Genomic DNA, 20,415 nt, shown 5'->3' with positions numbered 1-20,415 from the left:
TCAGGCAGTGATGTTTGCTTATTTTCTGGTATCTTGTGCAATCAGCCTTATAGAACAATATAAAGAGAATATTTGAAAAGTTAATACAATCGCACTGTAAATGTTACAAGAGAATTGAGGTTACAGGGGTTAAAGAAGAAGACTTCAACAGAAGTATTTAGAAAATTGTCCAAATGAGAAGTACAGGCCTTCCAATACTAGGACTTTCTAACGGACAGCCAATCTCAACACTACATACATTTTATAAAACCAAGTTCACATTTCCTTTAAGTTGAGAACTTCTGCAACACCTGTCTAACAGGACATTCCCACAGACCCAGACAAGTACTGGTGCACATTTGAACACTTTACAAGGTTCAGATGCAGCTCTAGAGCAAAGTCAAGTTGGGGAAATGCATTAATTTGGCTTTGGTGTATCAAAAATATTTGTAATATATAATATGTAAAGGAACACAAAACAAACAGCATCTTTGCCTTCATAATACTTATGCTAATTTTGGGTCATAGTTGTCTTTTGTGCACAACCCTGGAACAATTGTGGGAGTGTTCACATTTGTACATCTTTAGTGTGTGTGTGTTTATGTTTGTGTGTTTAGGTAAAGTGTTGGGGTCCGTTGGTCCACCAGCAGACGAGCGCCCTCTGCTGGTGAGAGGATGCTAGCTGACAGAGTCGCTAGGTGACAGAGTCTGGGTCTGGGCGAGCGGCTGCTGTCGTGGTCTGGGGGAGGTGGTCTTCCTGCGGAGGCGCTCCTCCTAAACCCTGGGTCTCCATGTCCGGAAGGTTCTCCTCCATGGGGGGGGCAGATGAGTCGTGCTCACAGTACACACAATCCTGAACACAGAAACACAATGATGAATACAAGCAATGTGCGATGCATGAAGTCCGACACCCAGGTATACGTGTACACAGACACAGTACTTTCCAAACGCACACAATTTTTACGTGACTTTTTTCATTCAGCACTGTGTGTGCGAGACTTTCCGTTGAGAAAAGTGTGTTGCAGCTGTTGAAAAAGGCAATTCACAAACAACTCTCACTGAAAATGTGAGAGATGACAATGTATATTTGACGGTGTGTGTGACGGTGTGTGTGATGGTGTGTGACCCACCTTGACGTTGATGGCCTTGGGCAGGCCCCCCCTCCTCATCCAGGTGTGCTCCTCCACCAGCTCTCTCCGCTGCGGCGAGGAGAAACGAGGCTGGCTCTTCTGCATTTGACGCAGGCGCTCCTTGTCATCTCTCAGAACCTTCTGGATTTCCCTGCACACCGACCACATGGACACATTTGGGTTAGCTTAGCGTAACGCTAGTGCTTGCTCAGTCTTTTGCTTATTGTGTAGTCATCATCTGTATTATTAGTAATGACTCAGGCAGGACCAGCCAGATCATTTACTGTTTACCAAACGTTCTATTTGTTGAGTCAAATCCCTTTTAGACATTGTCAGATGAGAAATTCCTCCAATTAGGGGCAACACAACCCTACAATTGGCTATCCTGTCTGTCACTCACCGTGAGGGCAACTGATAGGTCATCATGACATTCTTGTCTGTGTTGGACATGAGGCGCCACATGGGTTCCTGGAGGGCGTAATTGAAGTTGTCCTCCTCGTCCAGGGTCATCTTGGAGCCCGTCTCTGGCAGGGCCCTCATCTTGGGGTCGTTCTCCAGAGAGTCAACACTGCCAAAGTACTTACTGGTGTTGCTGCTCCCTGCAGGGGGAAAGAAGGACAGAGGTCAGGTCAACACTGGACAGTAGCTAATGCTAACACTAGGTGGTTTGTACCCACAACCGGAATAACACTTCAACCTAATGGTGAAACCGACGAGGAGTCTAAAACCTATCGTGATCTCAATGACCAGGCTATTAACCTGGTGCTGACGACACCAAACAGAAGACTGACCCGTTCTGCTTCCTGACGCGCCGCTGGCGGATGTCCCGCAGCAGTTGGACCCGGAGCCCATGGAGCCGGAGGAGCCGGTCCCGGAGTGGGAGTCTTCCTGCTCCTGCAGCAGGATGTCCAGCAGGTCTGAGGAGGACGAGGGGGCCTCGCTGTGGGCGTCGTCTCCCGCCAGCTGAGGACCGTCAGGAGGAGGGGCAACGTTAGCGTCTGAGACAAAGTCAGGCAGTCCAAACCATCCAGCCACACACCTCAAATCCCTGTACAGGACCGTATGTGGTCTGTGTCTTAGTTCTCCTGGAAACAGCCACTTAACACGCGCATTGTTATATTCAGAATGTGTGCACGTGTTTTAATGTTTTAAAACTTAGACTTCTTAACTCAGGACTCTCAGAGCAAGCAGTTGCTTGGTTCTCAAACTACCTTAGTAATAGGTCTCAGTGCATTAAATAAGATGGTCTATGTTCTGATATTGACCACCCGTAGGCTCTGTCATTGGTATGCATTTATATATAAAGCCATTCTTGGTCTGCTCCCATACTATTTGTGTGTCCTTATAAAGCAGAAGAGTGACGGGAAATACTCTCTGCGTTCGCAGGACTGCGTCATGCTATCTTATGCCCGTACGGAAATTGGAAAGAGGGCTTTTCTGTACTCTGCACCCTCGGCATGGAATATGTTGCAAAATGTCTTGAAACTAAAGGAATTAATCTCGCTTAATGCTTTTAAATTAAAATTGAAAGAGCTAGAGACTAACTCCTATATTTTGTCTCCTTTTGTATTTTTGTAACTATATTTGTATGTATGCTGCTGGCTATCTTGACCAGGTCTCCCTTGAAAAAGAGATTCTTAATCTCATTGGGTCTCCTGGTTAAATAAAGGTTATAATAATAATAACAACCTGTGCTCGCATCAACGTGTCTATGAATAAAAGTTGCCACACGGGTCTTTTCCAAAGGAACACCTCCTCTCACCTGCTGTAGGTCCTCTGAGGCCGTGACAGTAGCCCCACTCTTCTCCCCCGTGGGCCCCACTGGCCCCGCTGTGGTCGTGCTGGTCAACGCCGCTCCACAAGGGGGCGCCGAGCTGTCCTGCCTCTCCACAGACCTCTGGGTGTCTTCCATGCTGAGCAAGTTGAGCTGCAGGGGGGAGCTGCAGCGGGACTCGAACAGCGGGGGCGAGGCGGCTGGCTCGTGGCCCCCGGAGGCAGGGGTGGAGGATCGTGAGGCGGCCCCCTCTGTGGGCTCTATGGTGGGGACTTTGGAGGGCTCAGGGGCCAGGCTGTATGGGAAGGCCTGGGGGGGATAGCTGGCCTGGGGGACAAACTGGGTCTGTACAGGGAAGGGCTGCTGGGTAGTGTAGGCGGGTTGGGTTTGAAAGGGCTGTTGGGTGGTGTAAGTGGGTTGGGGCTGGAAAGGCTGCTGATTGGAGTAAGTTGCTTGAGTGGCTTGGAAGGGCTGATGGGTAGAGTAGTCCGTTTGAGGGGTCGGGAAGGGCTGCTGGGTAGTGTAGGCGGGTTGAGTGTGGAAAGGCTGCTGACTGGGGTAGGCTGTTTGAGTGGCTTGGAAGGGCTGATGGGTAGTGTAAGCTGCTTGAGGGGCTGGAAATGGCTGCTGGGTAGTGTAGGTGGGTGGGGTAGGGAAGGGCTGAGGGGTAGTGTAGGCCGCTTGAGGGGCTGGGAATGGCTGCTGGGTAGTGTAGGTGGGTGGGGTAGGGAAGGGCTGATGGGAAGTGTAGGCCGGCTCGTTTGGGGCAGCCTCCAATTGCCCTAGTTGTCCCATCTGGGGGAACAGGTAGTTGGGCAAAACCAATGCCACCACGGGGGTGACTATGGGAGCAGGATATGGAGTGGTGTTGAGTTTGGGTTGAGCTTGGCTGGTTTGGGTGGAGAGAGAGGGGTCGGGGTGAGAGGGTTGGGTAGGGGGTGCCGGGCCAGACGGGTACACCGAGAGAGGGTATCCTGGCAGTATGGTAGGATAAGGCACGCTGAAAGCAGACAGGGAGGCTTCAGAAGGGGACCAGGACGTTTGGTTGAGGCCCTGAAGAGGAGGGCGGGGCTTGCGATGGGAGACAGCGCTGTCTGACGAATCAGGGCGCCTCATGCGCGGCTTCTTGGACTTCCTGTTGCGGCCACCCTTCTTGGCGGCGTTCTCGGGTCTGGCAGCCTCTCCCAGTTTGGTGGAACCCCTGACACCTGGATAGACACAACACACACGTCAGTCCCCCGTCTTAACGATCACTAGCTGGATGTCATCCGTGCAGGTGTGTGTGTGTGCGTGCCCGGCGTCGAGCTCGTACCCCCGGCGTTGGCGGTTCCTCTCTGCTTGCGCAGGTGGGTGGAGCAGTCCTTCTGGGAGGTTCTGGCAGAGCGGAGCTCGCGGCAGCGGCTGAGGAAGGCTTGCTCCTCCTTCTGGGTGTGAGCAGCCAGCACCTGCTTGGTCAGGCCCAGCCTCTTATAGGCCTCCTTCTCCTGAGGGGGCGGGCACACCACGCTGACGGGCGGCGGGGGGGCGGGGCTTTCAGTCACGTCCTCAATGATCTCTGTGAGTGGGGTGGGGCGGACAGTCAGAAAAAGGGCATCTTTGTGTCATCATAATAATGTGTGTTTGGGCGCGCATGTGTGAGTGTCGTGCAGTGTGCACCTCTGTGTGGGTCTCAGTGGCCGTGTTTGCATGTGGCTGTGTCTCAGTGTGTGTGTTTGTCTCAATGTGTGTGTTCTCACCAGACTCTGGCTGGGGCTTCTTGTCCCCGACATGGACGATGGTGCTGCTGTAGCTGCACTGGCTCTCTGCCTTGGCCTCCGGGATGAGAGGTTCTGGAGGGAAGAGCAGCGTGCGTCACCAACCAGCAACCGGGGCCAAACACGAGCGCAAACGTGACGACGCTCTCGTGAGTTAAGCTCCCCTTTCAGTTACTCGACAACTCATCGTAGATGTTTTGATAGACTATGATTCATGGAGGAAGGAGGACGCGCGTGTGGTGTTTCAGCACAAAGCCTCATGGTGTTGCAGTAAGAGTGGATGATGATGATGTGAAAAGCCCCCCCCCCACCACACGCCTCCTCCACAAGCTCTCAGAGCGACGGAGGTCTCACCTTGCGGCCCCTGCATGCCGTTGTCCGAGCCCTTCCTGTCTTCGTCCGAGTTGGATGACGTGGTGTTGGACGAACACTGGTACTTCCGCTTGACCGTGATGGGGATGTTGCAGCCGTCCAGGTACCTGACAGAGGGAGGGGGAGAGCTCCGTCACGCGCCCGCACGCCATGCCGACACACACGCACACGGCGCCAGCACGCCCCTAACCCTAACCCCCAGGGTAGGCGCACGCACCTGATGACGCTGTCCAGGCAGCTGATCTGCTGGTAGGAGTGCACGCACTGGTCCTCGCAGATGTGCTCCTCCACGGTGGCGGTGGCGCCGTCCCGCGCCGCGTCTCTCAGACGGCCCAGAGGACCCCGCTGGGCGCCTGCTCGGAGGAGGGGCGGGGCAACGTCAGCGCACGCGCACGGAACCACACACACAATCTATGATGCTCAACAGACAATAGATGTAGGGGCCATTTCATTGGCGGTTACTGAACGACTTACTTTCAGCGTTCCTCCTCTGTTCATGTTTGGAGGGGGATGGAGAGGGAGAGGACAGGTATAGCGCTTGGTCCTGGGTCTTCTGCATGTGGATCCCTTTACAGATCTCCTGGAAGGTTCTCTACAAGGAGGGGGCGGGCGGGGGGGGACGACAGTTACATAAAGTCTCTGATGGCATCGTTAAGATGAAATAACTGCAAATGTGACTAGGGCTGCAACAACGAATCGATTAAATCGATTATTAAAAGCGTTGGCAACGAATTTCATTATCGATTCGTTGTGTCGCGCGATTATTACACCACTCTATCAGTCGCAGAGATGTTTGAGTATAAAAAATAATCATTGTTGAGCGCGGAGCAAAGCGGAGGTAGAGAAAAGACCATCGGAGAGACGTTGTTGAGTAACGTTGTTCTGAAACGCATGGCGGAGAAATCAGTACGACTTAAGTCATCCAAGGTGTGCAGCATTTCACACTAAATACGTCGAAAAGGTGTGTTAATTGACCGAGGTGAAGTTAGTTTCATATTCAACATTTGTCTTACATTCTGAAGACGCTACTTTGCAGCAGCGTTAGGGATCGGGTGAAAACTCCCCAGACCATTTTGAAAAGTGTAGACTTTTATAATATTTGTATGAATATAAAACCTCAAACGGACACCAGAGTATCTTGACAATGTCTGGTATACTTCCACAGCCTTTACTTTTTCAATTAAGTTTCAAATAAAATGATAGAAAATCACTAATCCTCGAAAATAGCTTAATCCTCGCAAATCTTAACTTTTTTCAAAATTGTGTCAAAAAATCTTACATATACACCAGGTTATTCTAATTAAGTCTGGCCTACTTCCACAACCTTTCAATTTTCAAAAATGTTTTAAACAAAATTCTAATAAATTGCTAATCTCTGAAAATAGCATTAAATCCACGGTAATATTAATAACTTTTTCAAAATTGTGTGCCTGTTTGTGCACATTCTGAAGATTTTTTCCACTGTGACTTTGCACTGTCAGTTCTGTTTTTGAATAAAGGGTTGGAAATTTATGTTTTTTTTTTTTTTATCCGATTCATTGATTAATCGAAAAAAGAATTGACAGATTAATCGATTACTTAAATAATTGTTTGTTGCAGCCCTAAATGTGACCATGAGAGTGCAAGACAGGGTGTGTGACCCCTGGCGGTGTGTCCTCTCACCGGCTTGGCCTTGCCCGGCTCCTCCACTGCATTCCCAGAGGCGTTCCCGTTACTTTCGCTGGACGGGCTCATGGTCACCAGCTGCTCGTGGGAACCGTTGCTGCCATGGCTACCATAACCGCTGGAGCCAATGTTATGAACCGGCTAAAAAGACACAGTTGTTGTTATAGATTTGTATTTATTTATAGGAAAGCACAATGTGCGTGAGTGTTTGTATATGCTATGTGAGACATATTCAGTGTGTCTTTATTGGATTGATGTAGGACTGTATAGGTAGGTCTGTGTGCATGTGGTGATTGTGTGTGTGTGTGTGTGCGTGCTTGCCCTGTACCTGCAGCAGCAGTCTGTGAATCTGCTCAGTCATTTCCTGAATGTCTGAGTCCATGATCTTCCCCTCAGTGAAAGTTGGAGCTGCAAACACGTCCTCGTTCACAGGACCCCTGGAACACACAGCTTCCTGTTAGACGGACAGTCCTCAACACAACCCGGCACAGTGCAGCACAAACACATCACGCCATACAGAGTTATACAGCCACGCAACTGTTTGATTTCTCTTCATGTACATCCGCTTCCGTGTGTGTGTGCGTGCGTGCGTAAGCAGGACCACTCACATGCGGACTTTGTGGCGTCCGATGACGAAGGACACCTTGCGGCTCCAGGGGTTGACGAAGCTGGACCAGCTGGTGTCCAGGGTGATGTACTCGCCGTTCCGCGTGCAGAAGCGGATGGACGAGCAGTCGAAGGGCTGCCCCACGTACTTCAGGACTGCTCCAACAGGAGAAGATGGAGAGGAGCGGAAAGGGAGAGAGACCAAGAGAAGAGTAAGGCCTCCACTTCCCGCATATTTATTTTTGGCTCCTCATTTTTGGGAGGGGGGTCCATTCCTCTCAACACGGCAATTTCAGTCCACAAATACAAATTCAAATCACTCCCAGGAATGGTTACTTTCTGAGGGAATGTCCCATTTATCGCCTGTGTTTGAATGGAATGACCCCCCCTGTCCCCTATCCTCCAGAATGTTCCCCGTTCACACGGCAACCTCTCCTCTAGACTTACTGTCAGCGCACGTCTTTGTGAAAGTATTATACCAATCAACCAATCAGATCTGTCAATCAAAGAGGGGTCTCACTCTTGCGGTGGATAGCCAGCATCAGGGGCCGGTCGCTGGGGTGGAGGTTGAGCAGCACGGGGGTTCCTATTAGGTCCTGGGGGAGGTAGCCCAACAAGGGAACAGCCCTGCACACAACATGTCCCCCAGTCACACACCACAACTCTCCCGTCTATGCTCAGGTATGTACTTTTCAATTGTATATCGTGGCCCTCACCTCTCGTCGACATCCTGGAACACACAGTTGGGCGTGTGTGTCGTGGTGAAAATGCGCTTGTCAGAGGGGATTCTGGGGGCTATAGAGAGGGGACAGCAACAGGGTCAATCCGGGGTAAGGGTGCTTAGGAGTGTGTGGGGAAGTGCAACATACAGCATCTTAATGTGTACGTATGTGTGTGTGTGTGTGTGTGTTTGAGTGGGGAGAGAGGACTGACTTACCCTCATACCCGGAGTGCACCCTCTCAGCCAGCAGGAGGCAGCAGAACTGCTCCTCGGCCAGGCTGCAGTCCTGCACCTTCATCAGATACGGAGTCATCCTGAATGGGTAGTACTGCAGGTCACCCTCGCGCTCCTGACCGCCGCTGCCACACACGGAAAGAAGGATGTCAGTGTGTGGAGGTTATCACCTCGATGGCACACAGAGCCAGAGCTACAGGATCAGAAGGACGAAATGACCACCCCTCACTACAGCAATGGAGAGACAGAGCTATCAGTATGTGGAAGTTGTTGTGTTGTGACGAGGCCCTTTCATTCACCATCTGTATATGTCAAACAGCATTATCCATAATGCCCAAAATATAGTGCTACAACAAATGTACCTGACACAAAAAGAACTATGTCACTCTAAGGAGTTGACATACCAAATAATATCCCAGGGCTGTTTTACTTACAGTGTGAAATTGCATCTCTTTTCTATTTATTGGACTTATTTACAATATATTCTCTGAAGATATATTATCTGAAGACAAACTGTACCCCTGCAGTACCTTGGCTGGTCAAAGGACAGGTGTGGGAGTATAGACCTAAAGCTACTGACCACCCCCCTCTTCCCTCCTTCTGCCTCTCTCTCTCCTCTGCTCTCTAACATGGCTGAGACAGACGTGTTAAAGCAGGAAAAGGGGAGACTCGTCACCGAGCCCTGTCACTCACCTGATACGACAGAAGAAGGATTTCTCCTGCATGCACTCTGTGGGAGATGATTCTGGAGGGAGAAAGGAAGGAAGCAAGGAGGGAGGGAGGGAAATGAAACAGTATAAATAAACAACACATGAATAGATGCTTTTGCATTTATGTAACAGCTCCATCTGGCTTTCATGAAATGATTATCGGTTTCCATGACTGTGTGTGCGACTGTGAAAGATGGTAAGCCGTAAAATGAGGATCTCACATGTATTCTGCATACTACGCGTGTCTTTATGTGTGTGTGTGTCTGTCTGTTGGGGGGGGTAGTCTGTCTGGAGGAAGAGAGGTTGTCACCTGCTCCGGTGCACATGCTCCAGGAGGGCAGGCGGTAGGGTGTGGTGAAGCTGTAGAACACACTGACGTCCTGCGGGCTGAGGAACTCCACAAACTTGGCGTTGGTAAACACCTCTCGTTTACAGTTCAAGATGGACGCCACCTGGTCTGAGATGTACACAATCTTGCCCGTGATGAGCGACACGGCGACAGCGAAAATATCCTAGACAGATGGAAAGACAGAAAGGTTTGAGTGGGTAAGCACAAGGAGTAATTTCCTGAACAGGCTGGTTATGGCCTTGTTGTCATTGAGCCAGTGGAGGCTCTGAAACATCAGCTGAATATGTATTATTTTACTGCATTTAAATACATTGCAGAAGGTTGTCCTTACAGTGTTTTTGAGGGTGTACTCTGAGGTGATGCTGTGGATTTCCTCGATGGTGTAAGAGGACACGTCAAGACCTGGAGGCTGACTGTCGTTGATCATCAGCATCTGGTAATACTCCTCATTGGCTGCCGGGACACAACACACACACACTTTAAAACACACATACACAACATCAACTCAAACACATATCATCCAATGAGCCCAAATAGACACACATACACACTGTTGCAGACCTTTTTCCAAAACTGATACCAAGGTGATACCTATATATATATATATATATATACATATATACATATATATCATTTTTTTAAATCTTTTTTTTTTTTTTTACACGTTTTTCTTCTAGTAGTCGGAGAAGATAATGTCATTCGATTTGGATGTGATTCTTGTAATAGGCATAGTCATTTTTCAACCCAGTGCATGAGCGAAGTAGGACTAGACCAACTTACATTTTGCAGGTGGTAGGCTACATCATATTTGACGTAGAACTATGAAAAATAAACCGTTGTTGGCAGAGTTTGCATTCAACGTTTTTCGAGTCACCCAGTACTTTGTAAATGTAAATGTACTTTAATGAAATGCTGCCATTCCACAGATTTCTTTGCAATTTTGACTAATAACACCGACAAAGTAGGCTATGGCAGAGTTTGTAGTTCTGCAGCCAATTGTGCTCATGCCGTGTGCAAAATGCCAAACCAAAACAAAGCGCAGATTAACGACAGGGAAGACAGTGACACCTTTTCTTTTAAATATATATTTTTTAAGTTGGTTTATTTGTCTTAAATAATATAATATACAATTTCTGTTCAACATTTCGTTGATTCAGTAATGATGACACAAGCGGGAATCAGATCTCACACTGCCATATGGCAGCTTGACTAAAGCATATCGACCAGAAAATCGACTAGTCGACTAAGTGGGGACAGCACTAGATAACATACATATAATAGCAAAAGGACGTTCTCCCAACGTGACTGGTTGTACATCACTAGGGAACGCGATCACATGATCTCAATAAACACAAGCCTGGGTTCAGAACACAGCTCCAGAAGGCACATGCACCCCGCTCCTGGTTACCATCCACACCCCTCCCTTCCCTGTGAACACGCATGTGTGTCTGCCAGTGGAGGGCCAGGTGACAGAGGGCATTCACATTCGCCGGGTGCGTCTTCACACTATGTGCTGCGTGGGACGCTACCCTAACATGCCTGCCAGTCACCGCCTGTTTGGGCGTACATGTGTGCATGCGAGGACACGTGTGTGCGTGCGAGGACACGTGTGTGCGTGCGAGGACACGTGTGTGCGTGCGAGGACACGTGTGTGCGTGCGAGGACACGTGTGCGTGCGAGGACACGTGTGCGTGGGAGCCTGCCTACCTTTGACCTGCTTGACACAGCGGAGGGCGTATTTCAGCGTGTTGAGCGTGCTGGCTTTGCTCTTGCTCCGTTTCTCGGAGGGCAGGTGCATCTTCAGCTCCTTGACGGTCTTAAACAGCTCTTTCTGCGTCTTGGCCTTGGCAGACTGTTCGCTACTGCGAGGGGAACACATGGCACAGGCGGGTCAGAGTGGCAGGCGGCACCAGGACGCAGAGAGCTGATTCACATGAATTGTGGGGGAGAGGGGAAGGAATTCCTCATGGATATCAACAGTAAATTGGTTGTGGGGTGTAGTTGTGGGGCTGTTGGAGGGTACTAACCTGCAGCCGCTGGTTGAAGGGTTGTCCTGCTCTGAGCTCACCAGACTGAAGGCGTTGGAACTACTGGGGGGTGATGGGCTATGGGAGTTAGAGCTGCAACAACAAAACAGACAGGCAACATGATCAGAAGACAAGTGGATTTTCCTCCCTGGACCCAAGTCCTTGTTTCACCAGACAGCGGTTCAGGATCCCAGCAGGAGGTGATGTAACTCACACAGCCCTGGGGAGGGTTCCTTTGTGTCCTGGCTGCCTCAGAGTGAGTGCCAGCCTACTGAACCCCATGGCTGAGATAACCTCCAGAGATCTGAGAGCGGAAATGATTCACCTCTAAACACATATGAATATGGGATCAGGTTTCTGTAATCTTCCGCTGGGATTACAGTTACCATAAGGAGAGAAGAAAAAGGGACAGGTTGGGGTTCAGGGCAACATCCACTGATATTAAATAATGATAGTTATACGAAAACAAATCTATGTTATACGAAAAACAAATCTATGTTTAAATCTTCTGTGGAAAAGGCCAACAAGTTTTGCGGCCCTACAACTATTCAACTATAAGGATAAGAAAATCCTAAATCTTTCTCATTAGAGAGTGTGATCCTAGAATAGTGCACTAGCTACATGGACTAAGGATTAGCCTCCAGCTAAAAGTTACTACTTCTGTCTAAGGTAAACTTAGATATAGAGTCTTTAATTAACCTCATGGGGAAGACTGGAGACAGGTTTAATATAGATCTTAAACGCTGAAATACATCCCCCCAACAATCCACTAAGATAATGTAATTCCATCTTTAGCCCCACTTTTCCACAACGTACATGGTAGTTTAGTTTGACAAGAGCTGAGAAAAGCAAGGTTTAGAGATGGGGAATAACAACCAATATGGATGAACAAGGTGCAGTGGTGGACATTGTTAAAGATTGGTGTACGATTTTCTGTCCTGGTCCAGTAGTGTAATAGGAGTTTGACCTCTTGTGACTGCACTACTAACAGGCTGAGAGGCGCTAACTTCCTTTTCCAGGATGGGTGTCTTCTTCCTATTGAATGAAGCTCCCTGAACAATGAAGTCACTTCCTGAAGTGGTTCTACCTGGCAGAATATTGAAAATTCATAAGCTAGTATTCTCCAAAGCGACGCAATATCCATTGTTTTATATTTTCCCTTGGCCCTTGGCTATGTTTATTAACAATATCTGAAGGAGATGCAATAGAGGGTTACGAAACATCTGTGGGACATAATGATAAAAGCGAGCTTAAAGTTGAGGTACACTTTTTCACCACATTTCATGATGGCGTAGAACGTTATTTTCCCGCAGCAGGGTATCTATTCCTACTGTGCTTTCACAACCAACTGCACTCATTGACTCATCTTTGCCAAAGTGTTTTGAATTCTATATGACTCACACAATGAAAGGAAAACAACATAAACATATTCAGATTGAAATGGCTAGTGAATGATGAGCTCTGCGTCATGACTGTATTCATAGGCATATCACCGTCAAGTGGCCTACATGTTAAAACCCAGCTGTCTGCTTTCAGGCCAGTGCATCAGCGCTCTCCTCTGTTAGCATCACGTGCTCCTCTTGTGGAAGTGTCAACGTCATTGCTGTTGTCATAGAGACTGGTTGGAAGGAAGCTCGCCTACCTATAATTTGCTGTTTTTGCCGCTGACTTCAAAACTTAAATTAACAACATTCTAATTGTGGGAGACTTCAACATGCATGTGTATGACCTAATGAATCCAGTTAGCAAGACTTTCACAGCTCTCACTGATTCCACAGATTTGACAGAGGAGCCTACCCATCTTCACTCACATAGTAACAACAGAAGTGCCATGAACTGAAAATAGGATAAGTTAAAGCGGTTTAGAAATAGTTAAGGAATCTGAAAATTATGAATTATTATGAAGATCCATTATGTAACTGAGATTAGTGAAAACCCATTTAAAACCACACCTTTTTGTTGGAAAATTAGCAATCACCTTAAATACATGCAAAAGTGAACAATCAGTTTTTTACTCCTCTTATTCCCTCCAGGAAACATAAGTCATATAAACAACCGTATTGATCTAATGACTCACAATCGATGATTCACTCCTGAAGGAGTGACCCAGCCAATCACTTCTAACAAGGCATACTTCCATGCACCACAGGGTCTCTCCACTGGTTGTGGTTTGATGACCATGACGTAACCACAACAGGCCTCACCTCTTGTTGCTACCCGACGATTCCAGTAGGGCAGAGTCTTTGCTGTTGCCGTTGGAGCTGCCAACTGACTCGTTGCCTTGGGACTCGTTGCCATGGGACTCGTTGCCATGGGACTCGTTGCCATGGGACTCTGTCCCACTTCCGCTGCCGCCCATCTCCACGTCCTCGTGCAGCGGGGAATGTTGACGCTCCCTGTCGCCATGGGTTGGGCCGGGCGGGGCAGAGTGGTCGTGACTGCTGTCACTCCCTTCAGAAGCCAATCCTAACTCAGTCTCCATCTCCACCCCGTCCCGCCTCCGTCCTTCCCCAAAACCGCCTATGCAGTGGAGCTGTGCCATGGAGCCACAGGGGGAGGCGTTCTCCCTCTGGAAGCTACTCCTCTCTCTGTGCCTCTCCCGCCTCTCTAGGGCCGAGTACAGGTGCCGTTTGGAGTCGTCGTCTTCAGACATTGGAGATCAGGTCAGGGTTCAAAAGGGCCTAGCACAGGAAGTTACCTTATCTTCCACATGGCGTGATTGTGAAAAGGATCAAACCAAGTTGGAAGTGGAGTCAAAGCTGTCCAGACCAAGAGGCGTGTCCTGCTGGGAGAGACAGAAACACACTGAGTTGAGAATCAGAGTGGTAAAGCATTAACACAGTAGGGTAGAATGGGGTCAATTGATACACTCCTGATTCTATTATTAGAACTACTGTAGGCTAATCTACAAGGGCTAACAGGGACTAGCTCAGGAGTTGGCCACTATAATCTCATTGAAGATAAAAGCTAACTATAGCCTTTGAAAGATCAATATCCTTTTTTACTTTGAGAACTGATCTTAAAACAATGTCAAGCCAATGTTCTTTTTAGTGTGACCTCGTTCAAAACGTTTGAAAAGATAAACACTTCAAAAGTAAAGGTGATTTGATACCAGTGGTAAAAACACACCTCTTCTCTTAACCTCAATCAATCTACCAATTTAGGCCCGTCAACTCATGATCATATGCAATGAAGACCATCAGACACGCATGGGCTGGGTGAAGAGGGAGTGGCCACATGCTGAAGACCAACTGGCATTGGCTGTTATAACTGATGAATCACCACAGGAGGGAGTTATAAAAGCAGCTTGATACCTGTCACATAAGGACATCTGCTCCCTGAAATACATAGACAGTCTTGCACAGAATGTGGGGTAGGATACACATGTTTCAAGAGGCCAGAACTATGACAGCCCCACAAACTGAATCATGGGTCAAAGTTAAAACTTAAACATTACGCAAGAAAAAGTCTAGGAAGACTAGGAAAATCTGAAATGATCCTGATAACATGTTAAAGTGATCCATGTAATTAAACCAGTTTGGTTTAATCAACGCTGGCTACACACACCTCATAATACACATACACTAACCCTTAGTGACTATCCCTTAGTGGTTGTATATGGCTAAATAATACCAAATAGTTACCTAACAGGAACGTGTCTCAGAATATAATCACAGTCTTTCAGAGTGGAAGGCAACTCCGGCAATGGGGCGGATCCAGCCAACCAATGCACTACTAGCACAGATCTGGGGCATTATACAATACGGAAGCTCAGTCACATGCTCACAGGGCTTGGTTAAAGCCCAGTGTTTCATAAAACCACGTGGAGGTCTTAGAAAGAGGCCAGTAGAAACACAATGACGAAGAAAAAAGTCTGACTATGGCCAAGAAAGGTTTCCAAATCGTTTTTCTAAAAGACCATATTAGGTTGCTTACTATCTTGTAGTTAGAACATGTCTAATTAAGTTTACTGTCAGATAGCAGCCTACAAATAATTCATGTAGAAATTTCAGAGTACATACTCCAAAATTCAACATGGTACAATTAAACTGTGCTTAATGTGACAAGTCGTGCCAAAAAGTGACTTTCTACCCAAAAAATATTTCGACCGCGGAAGCTGTCCGCCCTGTTCATATCACTTAAGTCTACAGGTGCTCTTATCTGGATGACTGTGTTAACATGCAAATGTAGCCTACATAACTTATTGTCCGTGGTAAGAGCAAAGGTGGCATAGCATCTTTGTGAAACGAACGTTTATTGTAACCGAAAAAAATAAGTGTTTGCAATGTGTAGACCTGGCATGACATTTAGGCATATGTGGTCTAAGTTTTGGGCTGTAGTCTACTGTTAAAATGTTATAGTGACGTCTACTCTGCTTGATACAATGTTCCACAGTGAGTGAAAAGTGTAAAACGTTTCAGCAGTGATTGGACCAATACACTTTGCTTCATCAAGTAGCCTCTAAATAACATGCATAACTGATGTCTTTTAAATGAGTTCATCTGTCAGAATTTTTCGAAAAATGTAAGTAGGCTAAGTAAGTAGGTTTTACATCGTCCCTTCCCCATCTAACTCTCGACCTGCTATTCAAGACACTCACGTTGACCTGCAATAGGCTACACTACGGTACACTGACACACTTACGTAAAAGTCACTCTTTCTTTCAATGCACATTTAAAGAGACAAAAAAGGAGCAGACAAAAACATTTTTTTCTTAAGCATTGGTCCCTGTGTAAATATATATAGCCTATATATATATATTCATACATTTCATGAAGAATTATGTATTTTAAACAAAAAGGTTCGAGCATGCGCATACTTGAAATATTATGTAACATTTTGCAGACTAGCCTATATTCGTAAAATAAACATTAGAAAAGCAAACCTGTGCGTTTGAATCAAATGTAGAGGTACTTTCTGACACAGCTCTTCGTCCCAATACTGTACACAGCCGATAAATGTTAGAATGTAAAGTCCCAGAACAGCAAGTCCAGACGTAAAGACGCACTGGTTTACGATTCTTCACCGGCTTTCTTCAAGCTGGCCCACTGGCAAAACCAGGCTCTGAAAGCGTGACCTAAATTCAGACTCCTCCTCTGCCTGTACTTCATTGGCTACCTACTTGAGGTTTCCATGGAAAGCATGACGAAAGAACATTGTCTGAAGCTCATTGGTCTAATTCACCGCCAGTCTCTTTATATAAAACGGTCATCATCCCCACGTGGATTCCCATGTTGGATCGTGTTTAGCAGGCGTTGTGGAAATTGGACCGCATCCAAAACAACGCGTTTACATAAGTGGCGATGGGTGAGACAGTATTCTTTGAGAAATTGCAAAGTATGGATCGGACGGAATCTTTAGTGATTGAGTGGTACAATTATCAATAGGCGTAGTTGTTACCTTAACAAGCGAAACAACGCGTTTGCATAAGTGGCAATGAGTGAGACTGAGAAATTGCAAAGTAGGCCTATGGATCGGACGGAATCTTAAGTGGTTGAGTGGTATCAATAGGCTAGCTAGATGTTACATTAACCAGGAGAAGTCCATAAACCAAGATGCTGTTGTTAAAGAAATCAGCTGCAAAGATGACTTTCCCTATCAAGTGTATGCTGGCGGATGGTTTAAAAATATTGCACAAGAATTGACAGGCCAATCCAACGTTTGGTGTAGACTCGGTTTTAAATGGATGGACATAAAATGTCATAGGCTAAGCAAAGAAATACACAGAATCTTCTGTCTAAAATCTGTTTAGCTATTACAATTTAATGACTGGACTGCACTATTAACAAAGCAATTAATATTTATGTAGGTAGATTAACACATTATTGAGGGGTTGGGGGCCAACGTAGGCCTACATCAAACAGCGTCACAGAATCCACAAGCTGCTGTTTTAGGATCACTAGATGTAAGACTAGACAACGACGTTATCACAACGTCATTGCATCCGGGCATGTAGGCTGAGCGCCCCCCACACCACACCTCCCAGCACCAGTATGGCCAGAAACACAACTAATCGTAGAACTAAAGTGTGTAATAAATGCTGATATAAATGATGGCCTAATCAACAAACTAGAAAAAATAAAATCCTAAGTCTCCTGAAAGCATTTTGAAAATGAAAAAAGTAGCCTATACTAGTAGGCTATAACAGTGTAACCACATTTTTCAATTCGAAATATATTCATAATTTATAACAAAAACCGGTAGTAACAAAAACGATCATACGCAAAACGTAGGCCTATTATGGTCGGATGAGTGCTTTAGGCAACCTTAATCGGGAGAATGGGTTCCGGTGTTTTTCCACATTTGAAGCCCAACGTCCTACACTCCTGCATACATGCATACATACACACATTCACTGATTATGGAAAATTCATAGGGTTTCCTACTCCAGGAGTGGGTGGGATATTATGCCAGACAGATGCTGAGTCACATTACCAGGGCAACTGGAGGGTGGGCGGACATGCTAAAGGATGTGCCCGCTTGAGTAAATGTTCGACAACAACCACAAAATCCTCTTTACCTTCAATGCAAAAAGTGTTGGATAAAAAATTATACTTCATAGCCTGTTCCTAGAAGTCTAAAACTGTTTTATATAAAATGTATTGTTTGTCTGTACTTGGCACACTTTTAGTTGACCAAAAACTAGTTTTGTAATACTTTGATATTTAATATTCTGCTCTGCAAGCAAAATGTTTTACATGTCAAAGAGCATGTATGTTGTCAGTTCAGAGTTGTGGCTGGTCATTCAATCCCCCCAAAATCACTGTGATCAGTTCTTGTTTCATGTGATCTATTATTAATATAAAATATAACATAACTTAGGCCTAAAGAGGTCAGGGGGACGGAAGTCTCAGTGTCTGCAGTAAGAAACTGTAGCCACCGCTGTTGAACATTTGTAGAATGACAGATTTTCTCTAAAGAAGCCAATACCCACTATCTATACTGTGTGTGTATATACATCTTGAGGAACCAAACTGATACACAACCAACATACAGCTGGAAATTGATGTCAGGGATGCGTCATTGGGTGGATGGAGCAGCCAAGTCTGCTATTTGTTTATCTGACACCTGGTCCAATGACGACGTTGCCTTGTTATTCCTTGTTTATATTCAGAGGCAGCAAAACACCTGACTGATGCCGTAAGCTAACTACATTAGTCATAACAATTACATTTATTCATTTAGCAGACTCTCATAACAGGGTCCTTTTACTGTCAACTCAATCAGGTACAACATAAGTGCTTCAGGGGTTAGGGTCTTGTAAAAAAAAGATAAGGATTAAGAGAGTTTAAAGCAAAACCCACTCACACCAACTCAGTGAAGTGCTCAGTTGAAGTGAGCCAAGTTCATAGCATACTGTGTAGGTTCCACTGAGACAACATTTTCACATTTAGAGGAGTTTACTAAAGACTTACAGACTTTTACATTGACCTAGCTCTATAGGCAAATGTATATGGATGATTCACTGTATATGTGCATAGACCCACATCGTGGAAAACTGGAGATGTGTTGATTACCTTTTAATACTGATGAAGGCTTTATTGAGTAAATTGTCAACGTACCCTTTTCCTTGATGGAAAAATACTCCCACTCATGGGCAATACATTACCCACTCAAGTTGAGGGCCAGATGCACCAAACGACTACGACCACACAAGACATCTTAGACAACATTCCTTTCAAAACCTTTCTATAGGTATGGAACAGCATAACATTGGATTCATGACCGCTACTAGAACATGCTGTAGGATTGAGGTGAGGGCTAGAATGACACTGGAGTCAGGTGTTGTAAGAGCTGGCAGAAATGTATTCAGGGGCCCGTTCTTTGTACGTCACAAACCCAATTTGATTATTGATGATTTGTAATGATCTTGTATTGTTCGGTTCTTTGACACTCATTCGGGACTTTCTGTCTCTAAATTCCGCTCCGGGAGCAGGCTTATTTTATGTATGAAATATTTGATTGTGGCTTCAGAGGTGATACAGGAAGTCTGTCAGACATGTAGCTATCGTCCGTTTTTACGACAGCCTGTTGCGGAAGGAGAGAGAGCCCACCTGAGAACCTCCGGCCTGGGGAGGACATGTGCCGTGCCCCATGCAGGGAAGCAAGCCCAGGGCCTTCTTGCTGTGAGGTGGCAGTGCATCAGGTTAAACAGGGCTGTATTGGTCTCGACAGCTCTTCTGAAGGTTGCTAGGAAACAGTAGGGACCACTTTTGCAGCGGTGGAATAAAGACTGACAACAAAAGACACATTGTTGGCGGAGGACAAAGGTGGACAACACGGATAACAAATTAAAACTTGTTTTGAAGGAGAGTAACTTAAACCAGAGACAGAGTCAAATTATGGGATATGTTTGTTTTGAGATTTCTTGAGATGGGAGGGAGACAGCATTGTAATCTTTGCAAACTCTGGTTATGGTTAGATTTTTTTAACACCTTAATTTTGACTGTGTTGGAGAGCTAGTATTCTGCTTCTCGAGTGGTGGATGCATCACAGATTCTTTCAAAAATGTAAATGTGGACTTTGTAGAGCAGTCTTCAAGGTGTTATGTCACAGCTTGGACAGAAGGCCACCATACAGAGCAGTGGTCTAACTAGAAGTGGGCAAGACCAGGCCAAGGCTGGGCTCCATTTCATTTCAATTCAAAACTAAAGGAAACTATTTATCACTCTTTTAATAAAACAACGGTACAACCAAGTTATCACATCAAAAGTATTTCATCTGGGGAATTCCTGTATAAATCCACCCAGAAGCCAAATTTGGCTAATCTTTACATCCATTGTTATGCATTCAGTTAGTGATAGTTGACTTTTGAAACCAAGGTGTCCACGAGTGATTTAATTTCACAAAATGTGCAAAGGCTCATGGGTAATCACTTGGATTGTCTTAACTTTACTATACCAAACCGAGCAGTGTGCCCCTATGGTGTTTTCTGTGACACACACATTGGGCCTCGGGATCGCTCTGGATCTGCCATCAGTGGGCCAGCCAGGCCCTTAGGCTGTTCCCCGGCAGATACAAGTACATGTATTTACTATATAGACCACTATCAGCACACTGGCTCCAGTATCCACACACTGAAATAGACAGAAGA

The 20,415-nt window shown here is 46.3% G+C and overlaps 1 protein-coding gene across 2 annotated transcripts; it reads right to left on the bottom strand.

Moving 5' to 3' along the window:
• per2 (period circadian clock 2) lies at positions 1 to 16,356 on the bottom strand. 2 transcript variants are annotated; one of them, XM_084673557.1, is made up of 23 exons: positions 16,207 to 16,356; positions 13,526 to 14,106; positions 11,322 to 11,414; positions 11,002 to 11,156; positions 9,626 to 9,747; positions 9,256 to 9,457; positions 8,929 to 8,980; positions 8,218 to 8,360; positions 7,997 to 8,075; positions 7,801 to 7,907; positions 7,283 to 7,436; positions 7,003 to 7,111; positions 6,672 to 6,815; positions 5,484 to 5,601; positions 5,227 to 5,362; positions 4,992 to 5,116; positions 4,620 to 4,712; positions 4,196 to 4,438; positions 2,872 to 4,091; positions 1,901 to 2,072; positions 1,510 to 1,708; positions 1,110 to 1,260; positions 1 to 832 (listed from the first exon to the last, which is right to left on the bottom strand). In XM_084673557.1, the coding sequence occupies exons 2-23, from the start codon at positions 13,972 to 13,974 to the stop codon at positions 674 to 676; spliced, it is 4,425 nt and encodes a 1,474-aa protein (XP_084529683.1). In that variant the 5' UTR covers positions 13,975 to 14,106; positions 16,207 to 16,356; the 3' UTR covers positions 1 to 673. The 2 variants fall into 2 exon arrangements, with proteins under 2 accessions (XP_084529683.1, XP_084529684.1); XM_084673558.1 differs by having other exon boundaries at positions 13,526 to 14,103.
• Positions 16,357 to 20,415: the final 4,059 nt, after the last annotated feature.

This window comes from Hypomesus nipponensis, chromosome 15, assembly GCF_054491055.1.
Source record: "Hypomesus nipponensis isolate SF chromosome 15, ASM5449105v1, whole genome shotgun sequence".
Taxonomy (NCBI): domain Eukaryota; kingdom Metazoa; phylum Chordata; class Actinopteri; order Osmeriformes; family Osmeridae; genus Hypomesus; species Hypomesus nipponensis.
This window is presented reverse-complemented; position numbering and strand designations above follow the sequence as displayed.

What these genes read in the sequence shown, in the direction of transcription:
- per2 (XM_084673557.1), bottom strand. Translation starts at nt 13,974, where the DNA reads ATGTCTGAAGACGACGACTCCAAACGGCACCTGTACTCGGCCCTAGAG. An exon ending in TCCTTCTTCTGTCGTATCAG is followed by an intron (nt 8,361 to 8,928) that starts GTGAGTGACAGG and finishes CGTGTGTGGCAG; the next exon opens with CGGCGGTCAGGAGCGCGAGG. An exon ending in AGCCGGGCAAGGCCAAGCCG is followed by an intron (nt 5,602 to 6,671) that starts GTGAGAGGACAC and finishes CCCTCCTTGTAG; the next exon opens with AGAACCTTCCAGGAGATCTG.